General features: G+C 47.5%; 1 protein-coding gene across 1 annotated transcript in view; it reads right to left on the bottom strand.

Moving 5' to 3' along the window:
- THADA (THADA armadillo repeat containing) overlaps positions 1–22,401 on the bottom strand; it is a 311,584-nt gene that overhangs the window by 26,010 nt on the left and 263,173 nt on the right. Inside the window, 1 exon segment of the mRNA XM_065890727.1 lies at positions 19,936–20,067. Within this exon segment, the coding sequence (XP_065746799.1) occupies positions 19,936–20,067 (132 nt within the window).

The following is a 22,401-nucleotide window of genomic DNA, read 5'->3' as shown; positions in this document are numbered from 1 at the left end:
ATAAATAACAAATAAATAAAAGAAAAACAAAATTAACTGTGTGTCCTGTAGTTTTATTTGCTAAATTTGGCAACCCCGTACTGGAGGCCGAACCATTCTTTGGACCAGAACTCAAAGACCAGGCCAATATTATACTGAGGGTTGGGGGGAAAATCAAGTGGAAGGCCACTTTTGGAAATGAATGAAGCAGCACAGAGATTTGCTAGGCAGGATGGTAGTCAGCAATTGAGGGATACCAATCCTCAAGTTTTCTCCTCCTGAGGTGTCTATTTCCTGCTATTCTCCGCTAGTACAGCTGTCGGCAGCCCCTCTCCCAGCCAAGGGTCACGGAGACTAAAAGGCGTAACCGTACACAGAGTTACACTGAGATTGTGGATAACTTGGCCTGTGTGGGGCTTCCTGAAGATTCTGAAAGATTCTGAGGTGGAGAGTGACCTTGCAAAACACTAAGGAACAAGTAAAGCCAAAACAAAACACAGTCGATAATCTAGGGTGCTAAAAGAAATATTAACCTCAGTTTTAGTCACTGTCACTTTCCTAGTGATGTGACTGAGCCCAGGCTACTGTGCTCAGGGGAGGGGGCATTGAAGCTGCCCTCAACCGGAAGCTCCAGGTTCACCGAGCACTTGTTGAAGAGGACACAGGAGCCATCGCTACTGCCCTTGCTAAGGGGCCAAGAGACCATCTTGGGGCTGAAACAGAAAGAGCTGCCTCTCCCGACTTCTGATCCATGGGGCTCCGGGGGAAACTGGCAATGCTACAAATTGCCCAACATTTGACTACAATTGAGGCAGCACGTGTTCTGTTCACCGCTGTTCCTATTTACTCTGATTGCACATCCAGACAGTTCATGCATTTGAGCTCCTTGCTAGGTCCCTGTAGGTACCAGAGACTGTAATTCATAATATATGGCCTTCTAGACTTTAAAAAATTATGTATTTACATAAAACTATTATTACTTATAAGTGGGATCATTCTACAAATTCTGTTCTATTTGCTTTTCTCAGGTAACGATATATCATGCATATCAGTTCATAGAGATTTACTACATTATTTTTAACTGCCCTGTGGTATGGGGATATATCCAACTTTATTTAATGTCCTTTGATGGACATTTAGGTTGCTCCTTCTTTTCCTGCTGTAAACAAGATTGAAAGGAATAACCCTGTACGTGTATCTTTGCACTTGTGCACATATTTCTATAGGGTAAATTCCTAGAAGTAGAATTACTGGATCAATTGGTATAGACATAGATTAAAATTTCTATAGATAACATTAAACTCCCTCTAAAAATGTACCAATTTACAGTCTCACCAACTATGATCGTGCCTGTTCCTCCACAGCCTTATACATCCTGAGTAAGGGTCATCATTTTTAAAATTTATTTTATTTGTTTATATTTTTGGCTGCGTTGGGTCTTCGTTGCTGTCCGCAGGCTTTCTCTAGTTGCGATGAGCGGGGGGCTGCTCTTTGTTGTGGTGAGCGGGCTTCTCATTGCGGTGGCTTCTCTTGTTGCGGAGCACAGGCTCTAGGCGCGTGGGCTTCGGTAGCTGTGGCATGTGGGCTTTGGTAGTTGTGATGTATGAGCTCAGTAGTTGTGGCTCGCAGGCTCTAGAGTGCAGGCTCAGTAGTTGTGGCGCACGGGCTTAGTTACTCCGCGGCATGTGGGATCTTCCCGGACCAGGGTTTGAACCCATGTCCCCTGCATTGGCAGGCGGATTCTTAACCACTGCACCACCAGGGAAGCCCAAGAACCATCTTTTTATCCTTGGCCAGCAAGATACAGGGAAAATGCCCAGGCACTGTTGTTCTAGTTGGCATTGCTTTATTATCAGTCAGGATGAGCATTTTTTCCATATGTGTACTGTTCATGGCTATTTTTTTCTTCCACAAAGTGCTTGGTTTTAATCTTTTGCCTCTTTTTCTATTATCTTCATTTATTGATTTTTAAAGAAGTCTTTGTATGCTATGGATAAAAATTTAATTGTCTAAAATAATGCCAAGTATCTCCCCTGAGGAGAGGTTCATCTTCTTAAATCTTGATGGTGTTTTCATCTGTTTGGGCCCCAAAGGAGTTTTTAATTTTTATTCTGTCATTGGCATAACTTATTTACAAGATGGTGTGTAAATATCTAAGTGGCATTTTATTGTTAATATTTTTATTTAAAATTTCTAGTTTGCTTGCAATTTGGTCAGAATGTGGCCTAGAAAGTTTCCTACTTTATGGAATTGAAATTTTCTTGATGACTCAAAATATCAATTTTTATAAATGTTATGTAGATATCTGAAAAGGATGCTTATTTTCTGTCTGCAGAATACCAGGTTAAATATATCCAAGCTTAAAAAAATATATATATATCCAAGCTTTTAAATATGGCATTCAAATCCTTTATGACCTTATTTATGTTTAATCTGCTTGACCTTATAAATTCTGAGGAAGGTTAAAGTACCCTACTTTGGTTGTAATTTTAACAATTTTTTCCCCTAATATTTCTGATAGTGTGTCTTTTTTGGGGGGAATGTATACTGTGATTCTATTTTGCCTGATATATAAAGGTTTATGCCTGCTACATCTTCTTTGTAGACTACACCTTTTATTATCCAATGTGTCCCTTTCCGTCCATCTTCCTACTTTTTGTCGAAACTTTAGTTTGCCTAGTATTACTATTGCCACCCTGCTTTCTTTTGGTTGACGTCTGCCTGAATAGTTTTGTTCATCCCTTTATTTTCAACCATTCCATGTCATTTTTGATGTATCTCCTGTATCAAAGTGACACAGCTAGAGGTACTCCCTTCTTCCTTGGTAAAAGAACTCTAGGTAATACGCCCAGGCCAAAAGAACACGTTTCTCTGCCCACCTTGCAGCTAAATATGGCCATGTTATCAATTTGTGGCTGACGAGAAGGGAAAGAGCATGAGCTCTTACTGCTCTTCTTTCTTTCCTTTCTTCTCATCTGCAATGAGGATGGGACAGCTGAGGCTTCCAGCAGCCATCTGGGACCAAGAGGTGACCTTGAGGATGGAAGCCACATGCCAGGAGAGGGAAGCAGAAAGAAAGAGGCAGCCTAGGGCCTGGGTCCCTCATGACTGAGAGCTGTCAATCAGCCTCGACAACTCCTCAGGGATCACTTTAACCCAAGAGAGAGAGGAACTTCCACTGTGTTCAAACCATGGTTGGTTTGGTTTTTCTGTTACATTTAGACATCGGATTTCTAAAAATTACATCAGATGTTGCCTTTCTGGTAGGGGAAAACTCAATCCAAGATTAACTGTCTTAATTGAAATACAGTAGAAAATGTCAAGGTGCATCCTACGTAAAACTACAAATATTAAAAAAAAAATAAGAGTAATTGTCTTGGTACTTCCTTGGTGGTACAGTGGTAAAGGATCTGCCTTCCAATGCAGGGGATGCGGGTTCCATCCCTGGTTGGGGAACTAAGATCCCACATGCCACGGGGCAACTAAGCCCTTGCGCCACAACTACAGAGCCCACGCGCCCTGGAGCCTGAGCGCTACAACTAGAGAGAGAAAATCCACACGCCACAACTAGAGGGAAGCCCGCACACCACAATGAAGAGCCCACGCCACAATGAAAGATCCCACATGCCTCAACAAATATCCCGCAACTAAGACCCAATGCAGCCAAAAAAAAAAAAAGAAAGAAAATTTAAAAAAAAGAAAAAAAGAAAGAGTAATTGTCTTTTTTCCCTTAATGATTTCAGTCAATTCCTTTTTTTCAGTTACATTAGCAGTTATGTTAAAAATGCTTAACAAACACATCTGGACATTTCTTTTCAAGAGTAATCCTTTCGGGTCTTGAGGCTCTGAGTATGGTCTCTTGAGCCGCATCAACATCCCCTGGGAGTCTGTGAGAAATGGGGAATCTCATGCCCTCCCTAGACCTACTGAATCAGAAGCTGATTTTCACAAGATCCTCAGGTCATCTGTGTACACAGTGAAGTGTGAAAACCACTGCTTTAGAGGGCACTGGCGCCCCCTCCCCTCTTCTGGGTAACGTTCATGACCATCTCAATTTCCTACTTAGAACCTGGGAAGGCTCCCATAGAGAGCCAAGCCGTCAGCAGGGCATTCTAGGCCTTTGAAGATCCGGCCCTCACCTCTCCAGTTTCGGTTCTTATTCTTCTCCCATCCCACTCACACTCTCATGCTGGACTGCTTATAGTTCCCTAATATGTCATGGCGCTTCCTGGGAGCACACTGAGCCCTCACCTAGAGCCCACCCATCAGCCCCCCTCTTCTTTGCTAACAGAAGTCCCATTCTGTTGTGGGAGGTGATGCATCCAGGTGATGCGTCTAACCCCATCTCATTTTCCTTTGCATGACTCTTCCTCTCTCAGCCTACCTTGGTAGCTGAGATGGCCATGCACCCAGAGCTAGCCAAGGAGACATGCAGAGATAGCTGCTGGGGTCGGGGGGGGAGCCGGGGACATTTTTTCTTCCTGAATAAAAAGAACCTCTGTGATAAGAAAACTGTATGTTCTTGCCCCTTCCTTCCTACCTAGAATGTTGAGGTGCTCTCCGGAGGTGCAAACACCATCTTGTAACCAAGTGAACAAGCACGAGGTCAAGTCAGTGTGCTGAAGAATGCAAAGCAGAAGGACCGAAAGAGCCACGTCCTAGAGTGGAGTTGGCTTCTCTGCCCCCATGCCCCATTCCTCCTTTCTCTTCCCATCTGCTCCAACTCTCCCTTCACCTCTCCTTTAGCTGGTATAACATGGAAGTGAAGTATATTCTAGCCCATTAGCTGTATTATACTAGATTCCCTATTTGTAATTTACAGTCACGGCTAAGTTGAGCCTTTCATTATAAATATCACCTGTCTCCCCAAATCCACCACTCTAAAGTGAGGCCAGTGGGTTTTTAATTCTCCGAGAATCTGAAGTAATCTTCCCCCATGGGTTAGAGCCAGTCAACTCCCATCCAGGCAAACCCACGCTCACTCTCCCGTCCCCGGCCCTCCTTCATACCCAGGTGCCTGGCCCTGGTTCTAGCAGGCTATGTCATGGGGCACCTTGCCTATTGGGACTGATTTTTTTTAAATTTCTGTGGTTTCTGGGGAGTAGATGTCAATTGGAGTGAAAAGAAATTGAAGTTTGAAATTCGGTGAACTTTTCCCTGCCCCTGACATGTGAATAATGACTTGCTGATAGAAGCGGCTTTTTCAAAGATGAAAAGCAATCTAAGATTTATGGACAGCTCTGTTCAAAAAGACCCAGTGCTGTTTGGAGTGAAGGTAGAAACAATGTCAGGAGATTCCTACATATTTTCTGGTTGGAGGAAGGGCAGGGCAGGGAGGAACTTGGGGGAGAAAAGAGATGGCAAGAGGATGAAAGGAGGGGTTGGAACTGGGTCGAGTAGAACATGGGAAGGCCAGCACTTGGGAAGACTTCTTGTGCCCAGCCTCTGAGTTCTATAGTGACATGAACGTGACAGCCATTTCCGGCAAACGGCGGTGAATGAAACAAGGCTGCTTTTTGGTACTGTTTTTACCTAAGTGCCTTGCGGCTCACACCTCCTGTGTGGATGGTGAGGAAGATGGGGGCCGGGAGAACTGTCCACATGGAGACGAATGAACCTTTTGTCTGAAACTGGGACTTCTGCTTCCGAGGGTTCTGCCCCTCACTGTGCGTTTGGGGAGGCCCCCGAAAAATACTCCTGCCAATTTCTCAGAGTCACATCTAGAATACTTGGCCAGAATTCTGCTCCTGGTTGGACTAGTCTGTTACCAGCCACCGCTGACCCCCCACCAAGCCCCCGCCCCTCCCTGAAAGGCCAGGGTTCGGGGCGGCTCTGTCACTATGCATCTGGACAGCCTCCTGGGTCTTGTGGGTGCAGAGCCAACATTTCTGATGTATATTTTATAACCACAGTTTCAAAGTATAAAAAGAGAGTGTGAAAAATAAAAACAGGCTCACAATCAGAGCCTGCTGGTTAGAGAGGTTAGAGAAATAATAAAGTTAGAGGAACCAAACTGAAAACTTGAAGAGCACGTGCGTGCCTTGGTAAGGCGAGTTCCAGGGCCAGACTTAGGCATGGCCTAAGTGCTTAAGGAAGTTCAGCTCCCACTTAAAGTCTGTTATCGCTCCTGTCCCCCCCGGGGAGTTACTTATGAAGGAAGGTTTCCCAGCCAGCCTGCCAAGCCAGGCATCTTGAACGGGGACTGGCCGAGGCAGGAGGAGCTGCATGAAAAGCCCGCAAAGGCTGTGGGTCAAGGTGCCGCTCAATTCTGCTTCTTCAAACGCACCCGAGCTGTAACTCAAAACCTGAAAACAACCTGAATCCTTTTCCAAACACAAACCAAATCTTTTATGTCAGGTTCCATATATTTTCCTAACTCCATTCCCCAGCCCAGCCCCACTCCACAGCAGAAACCAATTTGCTTAACAGAGCAGGTCCTGGGAGTTTTCCTCCTCGAAGCTCTCATTTGGAACGGATTAAGGAGGAGGAGAGGGTAAGAAGCTGACTTTTCTTTTGCTTTTGAAAAAAAATTAACACACTGGTGACTCTGAAGCACAACCACTATGTTCTATGACAGGCTTTTAAAAGATGAAGAAAATTTCATTTTCTAGTATAACCAGACAAGATTGCTTGGGGAACCCCTGCCAATCCATCCCAATCTAAAGGCCCAGCTTCGGATCTTTGGGGACCCTTGGACTTGCTGTGAAGCTGGGCAGGGGACTCTGACCTAGGGAGAGCAGCTCACCTCAAACCTTGTGTCTACATTTACCTCTCAAATAAAACATGCTTCAGGACAATATGTCAGCCCGACATGAGCTACTTGAGAATTTTACATGCCCAGCTTTGCTCTGATGGAGGCTCCTGCCCTTAACAAGTTCATGGTGTGGGTGGGATCATAACCAAGAAACAATATATGGGCTTCCCTGGTGGCTCAGTGGTTAAGAATCTGCCTGCTGGGCTTCGCTGGTGGCGCAGTGGTTGAAAGTCCGCCTGCCAATGCAGGGGACATGGGTTCGTGCCCCGGTCTGGGAAGATCCCACATGCCGCGGAGCGGCTGGGCCCGTGAGCCATGGCTGCTGAGGCTGTGCGTCCGAACAGTAAGAGGCCCACGAACCGCAAAAAAAAAGAAAAGAAAGAAAGAAAGAAAGAAACAATATATGACCTTAACAGTGTGGGTCTGACAAAAGGAAAGAGAACAAAAAGGCCTGGAAGGCTTTGTGGGAAAGGAAGGCCTGGGGCTGGGCCTTTGTAGAATCAGTACTGTTAATGTCAGTAGATAAGGACATACCAGGCACAAGACCAATATGGTCAAAAGCACAGAGGAAACAGGCAAGATGTATGTAAAGAGATGACCTTGGGACTCTACGTTTCCCCATTCTTGGGTCTCTTCTAAGTGTGGTCTCCCCATTAAAGAGATATCTTTCTAGTAAATTCTGGCTATGGGTAATACCATACCATAGCCAAGGCTTGCAATCTTGTTTCCTACTAAAGTTTGTTTGCAGTTTGGGTGATGTGTGCTCCTAAGAAATGTAATAGACATAAGCAACTAAACTTATCAAGTCAGTGAGAAATTTTAGATTAAAATTCTTAGTGTTGATTATTGATTACCTCCTTTTCTTACAAAATTGGCCATATGAGTTGCTAAAAGAAATAATTTGGATGCAAATGAAGGGAAACCTCTTGATTTTAGGTGAAATAACACCTGAGAGGGTAAACGCCCAACAGCTTAAGGCCAGAGGCTCTATCTTAGTTATGTCTGAGTCCCTAGCTATTAGCAAGCAACCAGAACTAGCCAGGAACTCAGTAATTAGTACCTGTGTGAAAAAAAGAAGATGGGAAATGGCAAGACATGAATCTCCCCAAATCAATTTTTCCCTCCTTACATAGAAATAGACCTTCTAGCTGCACACACGTCATATTTCCGAGCCTCCTATGCTGAGCTGTGTGGCACACGACTAAGTCCTGGCTGGTGAGGCGCCACTGGAAGTGGCATATGTAACTCCCATCCGCCCCTCCCGCTCACAGGCTTGTGGATATGATGGTGGAAGCTGGAACTGCTACCTTGGACCATCAGAGGGATGGCGCCTATTGAAAACGGCAGCACACCAAGAAAGGAGCTGTGGGTCCCTGGTGATTGTAGAGCATCACAGCTGTTCACTATGCCTTTGTGTGAGGACGGAGAGACAAGCCACTAACTCATTTAGGCCACTTTTCACTTGGGTCTGTTGCAGGTGCCAAATCTATACCCAGGCTAAAACACCAGCTGTCTCATGTCTGAAACCCCAAGAAAATACTTCAGAAAGTCCATTTCAAGATAGGCCCCAAAGTAAGATCCTTAATTGTACTCCTGTAACTTGAGTACTTCAGCTGGAGGTGGGGGGAGGGTGAAGAGGGACATAGCATGTGAGAGAGAGAGAGAGAGGGAGACAGAGGGGAAGAGACAGAGGACGTGAGCCGCTGGCAAGGCCAACCTTTGTCTCTGTTCTCACCTGATGCTCTCTGCCTTTGCTCCTATGGACGAGCCTCACAAGAAACCACTTTGAAAAAGCTGAATTACTGAACTACAGTGAGGAGTTCCTCATTTAGATGTTGTGGGGAACATTTCTTACCTTCCTTAATCCTGATACATCAGTAAACCGGCCAGAGCATATTCTCCTAAAATCCCACTCTCCTCAGAGCACCCCTCTGTACACTCACATTCAAACTGTTTCTGTGTATTCTCCACCCTGGAAGGCATATGGATTTATAACACACAAACCTACACATTATCTAAATGTACACACACACACACGCCACACGCATACGGATAAAAATACTCCCTGCGATGCTGTCACCATCAGAGCACCTCCCCCTTCTATTCTGTCTACTTTAGCTCCTGCTGTGTGGCTTCTTGTAGTCAAAAAAGAGCAGTAGGAACGAGGACGCCCAGGCTATCACTCTGAGAGACTTGAGAACAGGGATGGAGGGTTTCGTGGGCAAGATGAGGGCCTTACAGGTCTCTGACAGGATGCTGAAGAATAACGGGCTAGTGTGGTGGCCAGATGTGATTTCTCAGGCAGTAGCTATGTTGTAAGAGTCCGGGTTTGACGATGCTTTGGTTGCTGGGGCTGGACGAAGGTTATCAGTCCTCTGGCAGGTCTGTAGGTGAGTGGACTCAGCGGGGAAGGGCGTGGGTCAGTGCCAATGACAGGTGTGGATGGAGGGAGTGGGAGTCAGGCCCGAAGCTGGGGGCCTCAGTCATCCTAACCAGCCCAGGGGTAAATGGGGATAGGGGCCCATCTCTGCTCATCCCTGACAGAGAAGTGACCCCAACTCTTGAAACTGGCTTATGTTCAAAAGGGAAGACTGCTCACACCAGTGCACAGAGGAACCCTACATCCTGACACAGCCTCTCGGGGGAAAGTGGCAGCTCCTGAGGTCAGAAAGGAAAGCACAGAAGAGGAGAGCTGAGGCCACGAGCAGGGGAATGAGGATCACTGGGCACTGGGCTCGTCCTGACGAAGCGGGAAAATGAAACCCTGCAGCCACTCCAGAGCCAGATGGCCTGAGCCCCAGGCTGTGGGCTCACCGTCACCAGTGGGGCCATCACCTTGGACCCAGGAAACACGAGCAGCAACAGGGAAGGCAAAATGATGCAGAGATGACCCTCATTTCGTTGAGAGGAGCCTGTTGTTGTCTCTCTGAGGCTTAGTCACTGGGAGGCCGTGTAAACAATCCCATCACCCTAGCAACCAGGCCCAGGCGGGGGTACTCCGTGGAGGCGGCAACCTGCTCCCAGATTTAACAGGAGCATTAGTTTGCATCCACTTCTGCATATCAGGTGGGCCAGCTGCCAGTGACACACTCGCTGAGATGCAGGTGAATATTAGGGGCCCAGGCTTCCTGGGACAGCGACTGATGGGAAGGGCGTTGGGTACACGGTAACTGGGGCTCCACTGGGTTAGTCCACTGAAGCTGGAGTGGGGGGGCTCCTGCCTTGATCAAGCATCCTAGTTTTGAAGGAATAAATGAGAAAACAGAGAACTAATTCCTACTTAGCTACTTTCCTTCAACAGCCATTTTCCCGTGCTCTCTGCCCAGGCAATGCCAGGGGTCTGCTTGGGAGTTAGAATCACAATTCCTAACTTCTTGTGTTTCCTCCCCTGGAACCCTACTAACAATATAGATGGACATTCAGATAGCCCTGGGAGAAGGCCCGGAAGGGAGCATGGCCGTGGAATTTCAGGGCTGACTGCAGGGTGTGGTTTTATTGCTGGGAGATGCCTGGTTTCACAGAACACTCTGTTCTTCCCACCCCTGTGATGATGGAGTTCCTCCAAGCCCTCTCTTCCAGGGAATCTGCCTTACCCCACGGCACCGATCTCACCCCCGATGGGTTCTTTCCAACCCAGGAGTCTGGATTATTCTCAGTGGGCACCCAACATTTCTGTCACTTCCTTTCTGTAAATCGAGGCTTGGGGAGCAGTAGAGAGAAGTGCTGTTCTGTGTCTCAGGGGGCCTGTGTTTTAGGCCTCATTTCCCCACTAATTATGTTACACTGGGGAAATCATTTACCTTTCCTGGGCTTCAGTTTCCCCATCTATAAAGTAGAGGCTCTAAAACCCCCAGGTCGTGTGATTCTCTTTCTCTAGGAAGGACTGGAAAATGGGGACACACTCAGCCTTCACACAGGACCTCCTGTCACTTCCGGCTGCAACTGCTCCAGCCGCGGCAACTTCTATTCCCTTCTTCAGGACAAGTTCTGTGTATCTGAACTCTTGGGTCTCCAATCCATTTTCTTGGGTTATGATTTCAGTGTCTTCTTTTTAAACACAGCAGAGTTTAGAAGACCCTCAATGTCCCCTTTCTATTAACTCCTGGGTTGCAAACGTAGAGGCTGGGTTTGGACTCCTTTTCCTGTCTTAGAAGAGGCATTGAAAGTGCAAAGCCTTTGTCACCACAGGAACCTGAGCTCCAATTCCAGCTTGACACTCATCTCCCACAAGACCTGGGGTCTGCTACTTCAACTCTTTGAATTTCAGGGGACTTCCCTGGTGGTCTAGTGGTGAGGACTCTGCATTCCCAATGCAGGGGGCACGGGTTCTATCCCTGGTCGGGGAACTAAGATCCCACATACGGCACAGTGCAGCCTAAAACCAAACCAAACCAAACCAAACAAAAGCAACGACAATTCTCTGAATTCCGGGTTATCCAGATTTAAAGTGGAGAAGATAGTAACGTATCTCATAGAGTGGCTGTGAGGATCAAAAGAGGTAAAATGAAGCAGGAGCCTCCAGAGGGAAATGTTCTCCTTCCCCCTACCCCACCCCGGCCTACACAGAGTGGGGAAGAGACAGCGAGGCAAGGGCCCCAGGAAGAAGGGGCCCCCATTCTCAGAGTTGCAGCCACCAACCTTTGCCTTCCAGATGGACTCATTCGGCACTGGTCCCAGCCCACTGACCAGGGCATGATGAACAACTGAAAGGTTTTCCTCGGCTGGGCACTTCCCAGGGGCCCCCGTGGATGAAACCCTTGCTCAAGAAATTCCATCCAGCAGGGACAGGAAGGAACGGAAGGGAGAGGGGGAGTTAGTCTAGGACCCACCACTGTGGCCTTGCCTGAGTAGATGCTCAGTCAGCTCCTGGTTGAATTAGGGTCTCTGGGAGGAGGTGGGCCTAAGGGAGCTGATTTAACCCGCCCTAACAAGGATCCACCACCCCTGGGCAATTTCACAGCAGAGAATCCACACAGCTCCACCTCTTCTGCCTTCGGTCATTTCTAAAAACACTAATCTCTATTGGGTTTAACTACTGCGATTGATACATTCCCCCATTCCTTCATTCTGTTGATCATCCAATAGTGATTTCTGTTGAGCATTATGTACCAGGTTCTGGGAAAACAGTAATAAGCAAAGCAGACAAAAGCCCTACATTCCCGGAAGTTTTATTCTGGTGGAGGGAGACAAATAACGAATGAAATAAACAGTAAAATAATAAGTTGTCAAAGGGTTATGCAGAGAATGAAGCCAGCAGGGTGAAGTAACAGTAAATGAGCAGCTACTGTAAACTGGGTGGTCAAGTCGTTTCTATGGACATGACACTGAAGCTGAGATTTGAAATGACAAGGAGGCAGCTGGGTGGGACCAGGGGAGACCATTCCAAGCAGCAGGCCCAGCTAGTGCAAAGCCCCTGAGGCTTGGTGAGCTGCAGAACCCCAAAAAAGGCTGGAGTGCTGGAGCCGAGAGAGAGGGAGAGGGCGTAGCAGGGGATGAGGCTGGAGAGAGAGGCCGGGGTAAGGTCGGGAGGGCTTTATCTGTTACTTCAGGAGTTGAATTTTACTCTGAGAAAGAAGGGAAACCAAGGGAGAGGTCTGAGGAGGAGAGCAACATCGTCGGATCCATTCCCTAAGAAAGGCCCTTCAACAGCTACAGGGACTGGACTGCAGGCAGACTGGAGCAGAGGCAGGAAAAGCAGGCTGGAGGTTTTCGCAGAAGTCCAGGTGAGAGATGCTGGTGGCTTGAACTAGCACATTAAACAAGCCTTGTGGACAGACACTTTGTAAATACTTGTTGAATGAATGAATGAATGAATATGCGTGATGTCACCACTTTTTGCCTCATACTTAAGTAGTAAAAGAAAAACCTGTGGTTTATCTAGGTAAGAGTAAGAGGAGTGAGAAAACAATATAGAATTTAAAAATAGCCACAAAGACATGAGAGGCAAGTAAGTTTAGCTTGTCCCCAGGGGCATTTAGGTCAGGCTTGGAGGCAGTTATGAGGGGAATTCTAGTGTGGTGGTCACTCTTCTCCAGAAAAAGGTACTTGGTACATGCCCATGAGATCATACTCACGGAGCTTAAAGGCCGTCTAAAATGGAGGCTGGGGCCAGGCTCTGGTACCTCTGAACAGAAAAGACACCTTGGAGACAGTGTATCTGAGTAGATTAGGAAAGAAGGTATCGGAAGGCAGAGGGAGGACTGAGGCCAGACCTGGAGGACCTGACCCTGCGAACTTGCAGGAACTGGGAAGAGCGCAGGGTCTTCCGCTGGGCACGTGGCTGGTGCGGCAGGAGGACTCGGTGGGCAGCTCTGGAGGTTCCGGGGATGCAACCATCTGCAACTCAGCATGAAGCCCACAGGCCTGGGGCTTTGCTGACGGGGCCGCTGTGTGATGACACAGTGACCCGACCTCCCTCCCTGCTTGGTCAAGGGCTGGAGCGTGGGAGCTGTGTTCACACTCTCATGCTGTCCCTTGGGCTCTGTGTGGTGATGACGGTGTGTGTGTCTGTGTGAGAGGTGGGGTGTGTGTGGCAGAGGGAGGAATACATCTGGGGGGAAACTGACCAGGTGTCTGCTCTCTTCTTCTTCATCTTGCCCCGCTATATGACTGTTTCCACCTAGCCCCACAATGCCACCTGCCTCCTGCCCTGTTCTCTAACCTCTAGTCTCAATTTTTCTACGTTTTGCTCCTGCTTCCCCTCTTCCGCCTTCCTGCTAAGCTCCTTCACTATTCCAGAGTCTCTGCGGGTCCTGGTGCAGAGCATGGAGGCTCCTGTAGTGTCTCCCGGTTACCCCAGGGCTGCGGCCCACAGCCGCAGACTGGCTCTCTGGCCCTGCAGTCTGAGACTCAGACCCAAGTGGTATGAGTGAGGAAGGACCAAATAGTAAGGTAGAGCTACCAGCTCTTATCCCACAAGCCCCATACAGTGAGTCGCTCACTTTGTCCGAATCAATGAACACCACGGCCCCTTGGGCCAGTTCTAGCAGGGAGGGTCAGTCTGCCTGTTATGGAGCTTTGTTGTTTAAGGGGCACTCTAATCTCCTTGGGGAACTCGGGACTGACAGACTATTACTGACTGTTAGGTGGCCTACTGTGGTGGAAGATCAGCCCATCAATGCCCATTGAGCACCTACTGTGTACCTAATAGAAGACAGTCTCTAAGCTCACAGGATAGTTGGGAAGATAAACTAAATAAAGTATATGAAGGAGAAAATAATAAAAGAGTAGAAAATCAAGGGCTATTTATAACCAAATGCTGCAGGGGTTCAGGAAAACGAGAGATCCTGGCGGGTAGGGCCATTGTAGAGAAGGTGGGATTTAATGTGTCACCACTAAACATTTATATCTGGCAGAATGAGCAGAAGTTTTATGATTTTTTTGTGTGTGTGGGTGTGGTGGGAGGGAGGGATCGGAACTCCCTGGAGCCAGTACTCCAAGGAAAAGAACCACCCATCGCTCACACATGTGAGGACATGTGCGCTCGCTTCTCTCTCCCCTGCTGTATCTGTCTCTCTTTCTTTCTTAAAAGTCTTTTACATTCTCTTCATTAGAAAGTTTCTACCTTTTATGTCAATTATAGCTAACTAAAAAAGTTTCTACCAAGAAGTCATCCTTCTTGAACCTAAACACTGACAGTGATTTGAGGTGTGGGCCCCCCTTAAAATTCCTTGTTAACTGGCTTCTCTTTCTTATCCTGCAACAACTAAAGCGACTGTTGGGTATCAGAAACTTTCTTTGAATCGGGGGAAACGGAAACGGGGAAAGGGAGGAGGCCTCCTGAATCAGGCGGCAAACGCTGGATGAAGCTGGAAGAGGAGGGAGGGAGGGAGATCCCGAGCTGGAGAGGGTGCGGTGCCGGAGGAAGGGGCTTCAGAAGGCTAAGAGCTCCCACCCATCTCCTGCCCAGAGAGCCCCCAGCTCTGCAAGGTGAGCACCAGGGTTCCGCCCAAGGGCCTCCAGATTGAGCCATCTCTGCGGGACCCCTCAGGTCAGAGCCTTCCATCCTCTTACTCTGGAGTCCTCAAGTCTGACACTAGCCTATCGGGTTAGACCCAACAGAGACCCTGTAACAGAGACAAAGGGTTCTACATAAAAGAGAGGCTATGCAGATGCCAACTGTTACATATGGGATGGATAAACAACAAGGTCCTACTGTACAGCACAGGGAACGATATTCAGTGTCCTGTGATAAACCATGATGGAAAAGAATGTATGTAAGTCTAACTCGATAATCGCTTTGCTGTGCAGCAGTACTTAACGCAACATTATAAATCAACTATACTTCAGTTACAATTAAAAAAAAAGGCTACAGAATAACCCCGAATTGCTGAATTCTGGCCATCTTCTAGACCTTTGGGTGGGTTGCTTTTTTTAAAGGTGCTTTTTCATCCTCTCCTCCTCCTAAACAGGCTGTTAAAATTCATACCTTCACAGGCGCCTCTCCTGTTGCTTCCACCCAGAACTCTGTCTGCCTCACTTGAGAATCACACAAAGCTAGTGATTTAAATTTAAATAGTGTCCAGGCTGGTTTCTTCCCTCACACGGAAGCCCTTGTTCAAAAGAGCTCTGATGTGAAATCCTGATATATGAGTCTATAAGACAGATGTGAGCGAGCTGCTCAGGCAGAAGTGGGAGAGCCCAGAGAAGTGGCAGCGGCCGAGCTACGGCCTTGAGTGTCTCCTGCTCTTGAAATGAGAGCTCTTTCCAGAGCATTTCAAGGCTTGAAGTCAAGTCAGAGCAGGGGCAGGAGAGAGGTGGAGCCCCACCTGGAGTCCTGCCCATACACTGTCTCTTCCTGGCTGTGAACTTCAATCCCCTCCTCTTGAGCCCTAGATGTGCCATTTCTTCTGTCCCTCTTGGCATGCTGTGACTGGCATAGAGGGGAGGGGAGGGGCAGGGAGGGTCCCGCTGCTGGGGCTTCCTCCCATCTAAAGCTGAAGGGGCCTCAGGGGTGCTCAGAGAGCTGTTAATAGCCTATGAGTTCCACCTTCCAGGTGACCATGTTGGGTGGCGCACATGCAGGAGGACGGCAGGCAAGAAGGTGAACAACAAATCCATCCTCACGAGGGCTATCTAAACACCGAGTTATTTCCTCTGGACCTTCCAGAATCATTAACTAATTCACACCACAAATCTCCACCTAAAGCCAGCCGTGTGCACAGCGACTGGTTTCATGCTTGCCTCTTCCATGGTTTCTAGCCAGAGCTACCAGCACCAGCAGCTGCCCTGTGACGGCTTGCCGGGGGCTCCCAGGGGCACTGCGCCGTGTGCTGGAGAGGGCAGGACAGAGCCGGACAGCGCACTCTGTTCCTCCAGCAGATAAAGGTCCCCCTTTGCCCTCTCAGTTTCCAATGCCGATCTCTCCAAGGCCTAAGGAATACTCTGTCCCAGATCACAGTGACTTGTGGTCTCTAAGTGCCTTTCCCAATTCCAGGAAGTTTCACTTCCTGGAACGCGATAGCTCAACTGCTTTGTCAGTGCCAGAGGCATGTCGAGGTGTTTCCCCTAGATACCTCACAGGTTTGAAACCTTGAGGTCATCTCTGCTTTCCCTTCTCTCCCACCGCCCACAAGCACAGCCCCCAAATCCTCTTGAGTCTACCCCATGCTCTCTCCACCCATCACCACTGATGGTGGCTCACGAGGACTCTTGCTACCAGCTCCCAGTTGATCTCCTGACTCACCCCCACTGACTCACCCCCAACCCTGATCCATCTCATGCACGGCTGCCAGAAAGAGCCCCTCACACCCACGTTCCTGGCAACACTACTCCTCTGTTTGAAAGCCTCTCCAGCTTCCCTTCACCTATAAGAGGAGGTCCTTGGCTTGGCATTCAAAGCCATCCCAAGTGTGGCCACTCCCGCCTTTCTAGCTTTGCCTCCTGCTCCACCCCCCTGGCCTCAGCCTATGCTCTGGCCACACAAGTCCACTTGCTGCTCCCCAGTCAGCTCCCAAGTTGTCCCCAACTCCAGGTTTGGCTCCGGCTTTTCCTTCCGTGTTGAACTGCTCTCATCTGTGTGCCACTTATCCCTTCCTTTGGGCCAGCGCCACTTTCAGGAACCTCCCTAGACCCCGCGATCAAAATGCACCTCCATCTTCTCCACGTCCCCAGCAGGCTGTCAGTATGAGCACAAAGCTCTTTCTTCCCCATCTAGCCCTCATTTACAGGATGAGGTCTCAGAGGCAAGGAGTCCTCATGATTTCTTTCTTTCTTAGGAGGAGAAGTAAGAATTAATTTAACAATATTTAGTCTTCTCAAAGACGACATTAAATATTAACATAATTTAATATTATTATTTTACTGTGGCACTTTTTTTTTTTTTTTTTGCGATACGCAGGCCTCTCACCGCTGTGGCCTCTCCCATTGCGGAGCACAGGCTCCGGCTGCGCAGGCTCAGCGGCCATGGCCCACGGGCCCAGCCGCTCCGCAGCATGTGGGATCCTCCCGGACCGGGGCACGAACCCGCGTCCCCGGCATCGGCAGGCAGACTCTCAACCACTGCGCCACCAGGGAAGCCCCTGTGGCACTTTTAAACCACTGATTTGAGGACAAAATTAATGAAATGACACATATTTTCAAGGTATTCAAGACTCAGTAGTAATAATGGACTTTGCAACACCAAAGAGCAAACCATTAGCAGGGTATGCTACAAAACCCCTGTGTGCTGAAGGAATGTGAAAACTTACCATCAGCTGCTTGGTATCCTTGAGAGATGTCAAAACAAGACAATATTGTTCTAATGAATCAGCTGGCCAAACTTTTGACTGAAGTGAAAAATCAGGTGGTGATACTCAATCGTCAGTTACTTTTCAGTCTAAAGCAGAAAGATGTGCATTTTTTGCTTAAGAAAATCACGCTGCATTACAGAGATTCTGTTTGAGCACTGCTATCAGGCAGAACAGAGAACACACAGGGACATGCTGAATGAGTATCCCCACACAGCGACGTCACGCTGCTGAGATCTCTGAATGGGCGGTGTCTGGCTTGGGTTTGATTTTTCGGATGCAAAAATTCACTCAAAATGAGTTAAAAAAAAAAAAAAGGTGGGGGACAGGCAGAAAGGAGTCACACTGGGGGGGTGGAATAGTTGATAAACCAGCCAGATGGTCTACCAATATATACTGTGTTAGTCTTTTCTAGTTGTAGACTTGGGTTTTTAAAAAAACATTTTATTTTGAAATAATTTTAAACATATGGAAAAGATGCAAGTACAGCAACTACCTATCTGTGTTTACTATTTATACGCACACATAGTTTTATTTTTTTCTGAACCACTTGAGAGTAAGTTGCAGGCGTTGTGCCCTTTTCCACCTTAATATTTCAGTTGTGTATTTCCTAAGAATAAAAATATTCTCTTACAAAACCATAGTATGGTTATCAAATTCATGAAATTTAATATTGATTTTAATCTACAGACAATATTTCAATATTGTCAGCTATTCTAATAATTTCCTGTATGGCTTTTCACCCCTCCAGTACGGGATCTGGTCCAGGGTAACATACTATGTATAGCTGTTACAGAATTCTTGTCTTTTCACACCTCAGATTCTCTTTTATGGACCAAGATAGGGAATACAAAGATGGACAAGTAGGCTTTTACATTACTTACTCCCTCAGAGGCTTTCACACATGGAATTTCACATGCAAAGGGCACTCCAAATATAATTACTGATTTCTATTTCTTGAGAAAAAAATTCAAACCAGAAGGAGGGAGAACATGGTAATATAGTTTTACTATAAATGAACAGGGAAAAATTCTGAAAGAAATAAAAGTAGCAGGGCAAAAGCCCTCAAGACTAGGAGGGAAGAAGTCCACTTATGAATTCCACCATGAAGTGATCTTTCCCATCTTTGGTGAGAGGGTCCTATAGAAGTCTAGTGAGTGTTACGTTCCACCAAATGCTTACTGAGCACTTGCTCGGTGCTCCGTGTGTCCTTCCAAGGAAAATGCACAATTGCAAAAAGGAATGAATCATTAATGGCAGAATTTTAGGTACGTGGACAGGGATGGGGAGAAGGCTGCTCGTACAGCACTCGCAGCACCGATCTGAATGTTTTCCCACTGAGAGGCCAAGCTGATCCCGGCTAAATGTGCCCTGGAGTAGTATCACTGGGAGATTATTAAGACACCAGCTCCTTCCATACATGTAGAGAAAAGTGCCCAGACCATTACAACGGAGGACTCAGGTATGCGGATGTTCGCACATTCTAAGAGAAGCTTCCAGGGACCACAATGCTACCCATGGGAATGAGGGGCCCGAATCAGTTACCAACACTGTATGGCTATTTCCCCTCCCATTCTGCTGTCCATTAAGGTAAACGTCTTTGCTCAGCCTGTGACTACCTGTCTCAAAATGGTGTTCTTACTTCTCTTTGGGATGGCTGACCCAGAGATCTTTCCTGACACCTAGCCCCAAGTGCATGGAATCCAAGTCCACCAGAGTGGTCACCCTCCCAGACGGCCATTTGCCCAGAGGTGTGACCTTGCTTCTACTCCACTTAGCCCCATCCCTTTCACCCAGCAGCCCGTTTTCCACCTGCAGCCTGGAGTTCCCTTTTGCTTCCACAGCATTTGCCATTGCATACAGATAACTAGGGCCCAGGGCCCTAACAGCTCATATTATGAACTGAGTGGCTATGAGCTCAGAACTACCCACCTAGGCTGCTCCTCTTTCCACTCCCCTCCTGCCCCCTGGGTTAACGTCACCACCCAATGAGGAGCCAAGGCACAAAGAGGAGCAACTTGACTGACACTCATCTGTTTCTTTTATGTGTAGAAATGCACAGAGGAGCAAAATGATGGATCTAGCTCTCTGGATTATGTAACCACACAGAAAATCCAGACTTGGCCTTATTTAAAAAGGATGTCAATGTAACTAACAAAAGGCACTGTTTACTACATTTCTACCTCTGAAAGCAATTTTTCTCTATGATGTCCTAGAGCAGGGGTCAGCAAACTGTGGTTAGCAAATCAAATCTGGGAAGCCACCTGTTTTTATAAATAAAGCTTTATTGGAACACAGTCACGTACACTTGTCTTCCTATTGTTTATGGCTACTTTCCCACTAAAATGGCAGAGTTGAGACAGAGACTGAATGGCCAACAAAGCCTAAAGTATTCACTCTCTGGCCCTTTATAGAAAGTGTGCCAACCCCTGTCCAAGAGCAATCAGGCATCGAAGAAAGATAAGAATGAGGTACCTGTTGACTGGCAAGTGTTTTCCTGTGACATGGCAGTCATCACGGTTTCTGTGGCTGCATCTCGGATTACTTGCTCCTCACTCTGCAGGAGGGTGAGGACACGTTTCCAGAGAGCAAGCGTATCTTGCAGTCCTAAGAAGGCCCAAAAGAAATCAAATTACCTAGGATGCAACTTACAAGCAGGTACAAATACTGCTTCAAATCCAGTATTGAATGAGCAACAGTTACTTCTTTTTTTGTGGGTACTGCAAGGAAGGGAGACTTGAGAGTCAGATAAATGCCAGAAGAGAGAGGACCCTAAGGGGACAGGTCTGAAAATGTCCTTTGGAATAGGAAACACTTCTGGAGGCAACCAGCCCCAGGCAAGGGCCCCTAGAAGGTACGGCCTTGGCTGACTAAGGCCCAGCTGTCAACGGGCCTTAGTCAATGACTCATGCTTCTCAGAATGAAACTTTATGCATCAAGAGTGCTTTGGGGAAACTAGCCCAGTGTTAATTTGAGTGACTGTTTCAGCTTATAAATTCTGAAAGCAAAGTTTCAATCAAGATTATGCTTTGGGGGGCAAGAATTGAAAAAAGCAAAGAACCGTGATAAAGGCACCAGCCTGTGCCACGTCTACGCAGGGCCCACGACCTGACTGCCATTGCCCCTGGGCAGGGACCCTATCAAGTCCCTGTGCATTGTGCTGCTGGGGACCAGAGACCAGGAACAGACAGTGTCTGCCCCTGAGCAACCGAAAGGGACATCAAGTGGAGAACACAAGGTAAGGAGAAGGCAGGGCTGGAAACACGTGGCTGTGACTCACCACAGGGAAAGGTCCCAGGAGACTGGTGTAATGGGAGGTGGACTGTGTGAGGGGAGAGGGGGCAGGGCCTCAAAGGAGGGACACATACTGTCCAGGTGGGGTGGGTTGCCACGGAAGACCACCACTCATCATCCCTTGATGTTCAGTGGGGAACCAACCCTGCCCTGAGAGCTCTCCTTAGCTCACCCTCTCCCTCATCTGTCCACAGAGAGCCCAATATCAGAGCCACCAATGCTCTAGTCATACTGAGAGCAGCAATGGCTCCCTCTGGGGTTTGTGCTCTCCTGTCTGTTATAAATCTGGCTTTAAATTTTACTCAGTCTTTCAGAATCTATCCATTCTAATTGTTCTCTAGGGTTTCAAATTTCCCTTTCTTAACATTTTCGTATACCGCTAAGGTCCTCATCAATCTTCCCTCTTTAGTCCATTTCAATTTTTCTTTCTCCTTAAATGACTTCGGTCTGCCCTTGACTTGTCCCCATGCACTTTATGTCCTTTGCCTCTCAGTTCTGTGCCTGTTTTTCATGTTCTTGCAGGCCGCCAGCCACTGCCGACCTCCTTCCTCATTTCCTGTGATGCCCTAAGCAGCTCTAGCAATTCATGATGAACCAATGGCTTTTGCCCAGGACTCAGTTTCACTCAGAAATTCTACATTATTCCACACACATTTTCCTGCTATGAACCGGGGTCAGGGCGGCCAAAGCCACCCAGAAAATGTGCTGTAAAATGACACTGCCTTCCCTGAGAAGCGTCACCAAAGTTTATAAACCTTTGCTCTTATTCCTCTGGGTCCAATGATTAAAGCAAAATTGTAGCAGGTCCCCTTTCAGTCTCCCTTTGGGTATAGAAAAGATGCCTAAAAGTCACTTAGAACAGGGGTCCCCACCCCCGGGTCTGGGGCCTGTTAGGAGTCGGGCTGCACAGCAGGAAGGGAGCAAGTGAAGCTGCATCAGCCGCTCCCCATCCCCGCCTCACCGCTCGCATGACCGCCTGAACCCTCTCCCCACCCCGTCCCCGTCCGTGGAAAAACTGTCTTCCACGGAACCAGTCCCTGGTGCCAAAAAGGCTGGGGACCGCTGACTTAGAAGAAAGATGTATGAAGATACCAAAGACAACTTTTTCTCTGAGAGATCCAGAGACGTGAGACACTTGATTGGTCTGAACTCCGACAACACTTAGAATTTGAATCCCACCATCTGAAAAAGCAGTTCTTTTCTTTATTCTGTAAATCTTTTCTCCACAACTACACTGAAAGCTCCCCGGATGCAGGGACCATGATTTATTCTCCAGGGCTGGGCATGGAAGAGGAGAACAAAACCAGAATTCCCATAATGGATGGAAGAGAATCTCAGCATGGTTAATATGGGGGTAAGACGGCAGGAGAGGGCAGGGCCAGGACTCAGACATGGCTTTGGGTCCTGAGTTTTCCTTTCAGTAAACCCTATGCTTAAAACAAAACACTACAATTAAAAAAATTTTTTTTAAGTTAAAACAAAAACCCCTATGGTTTTTCAATTCCTTTGGGTTTCCTAAAGCTCGGTTTTTTCAACCACCATTGATATGATGCTCTTTCCTAATTATTACTCTTGAAGGACAGGGGGTGGCAGTGAGGAAAGAGACATGAAGGTAGAGAATATGGTTGGAGCTGTACATCTATTTGA

Source organism: Phocoena phocoena, chromosome 14, assembly GCF_963924675.1.
Source record: "Phocoena phocoena chromosome 14, mPhoPho1.1, whole genome shotgun sequence".
NCBI classification, from domain to species: Eukaryota; Metazoa; Chordata; class Mammalia; order Artiodactyla; family Phocoenidae; genus Phocoena; species Phocoena phocoena.
This window is presented reverse-complemented; position numbering and strand designations above follow the sequence as displayed.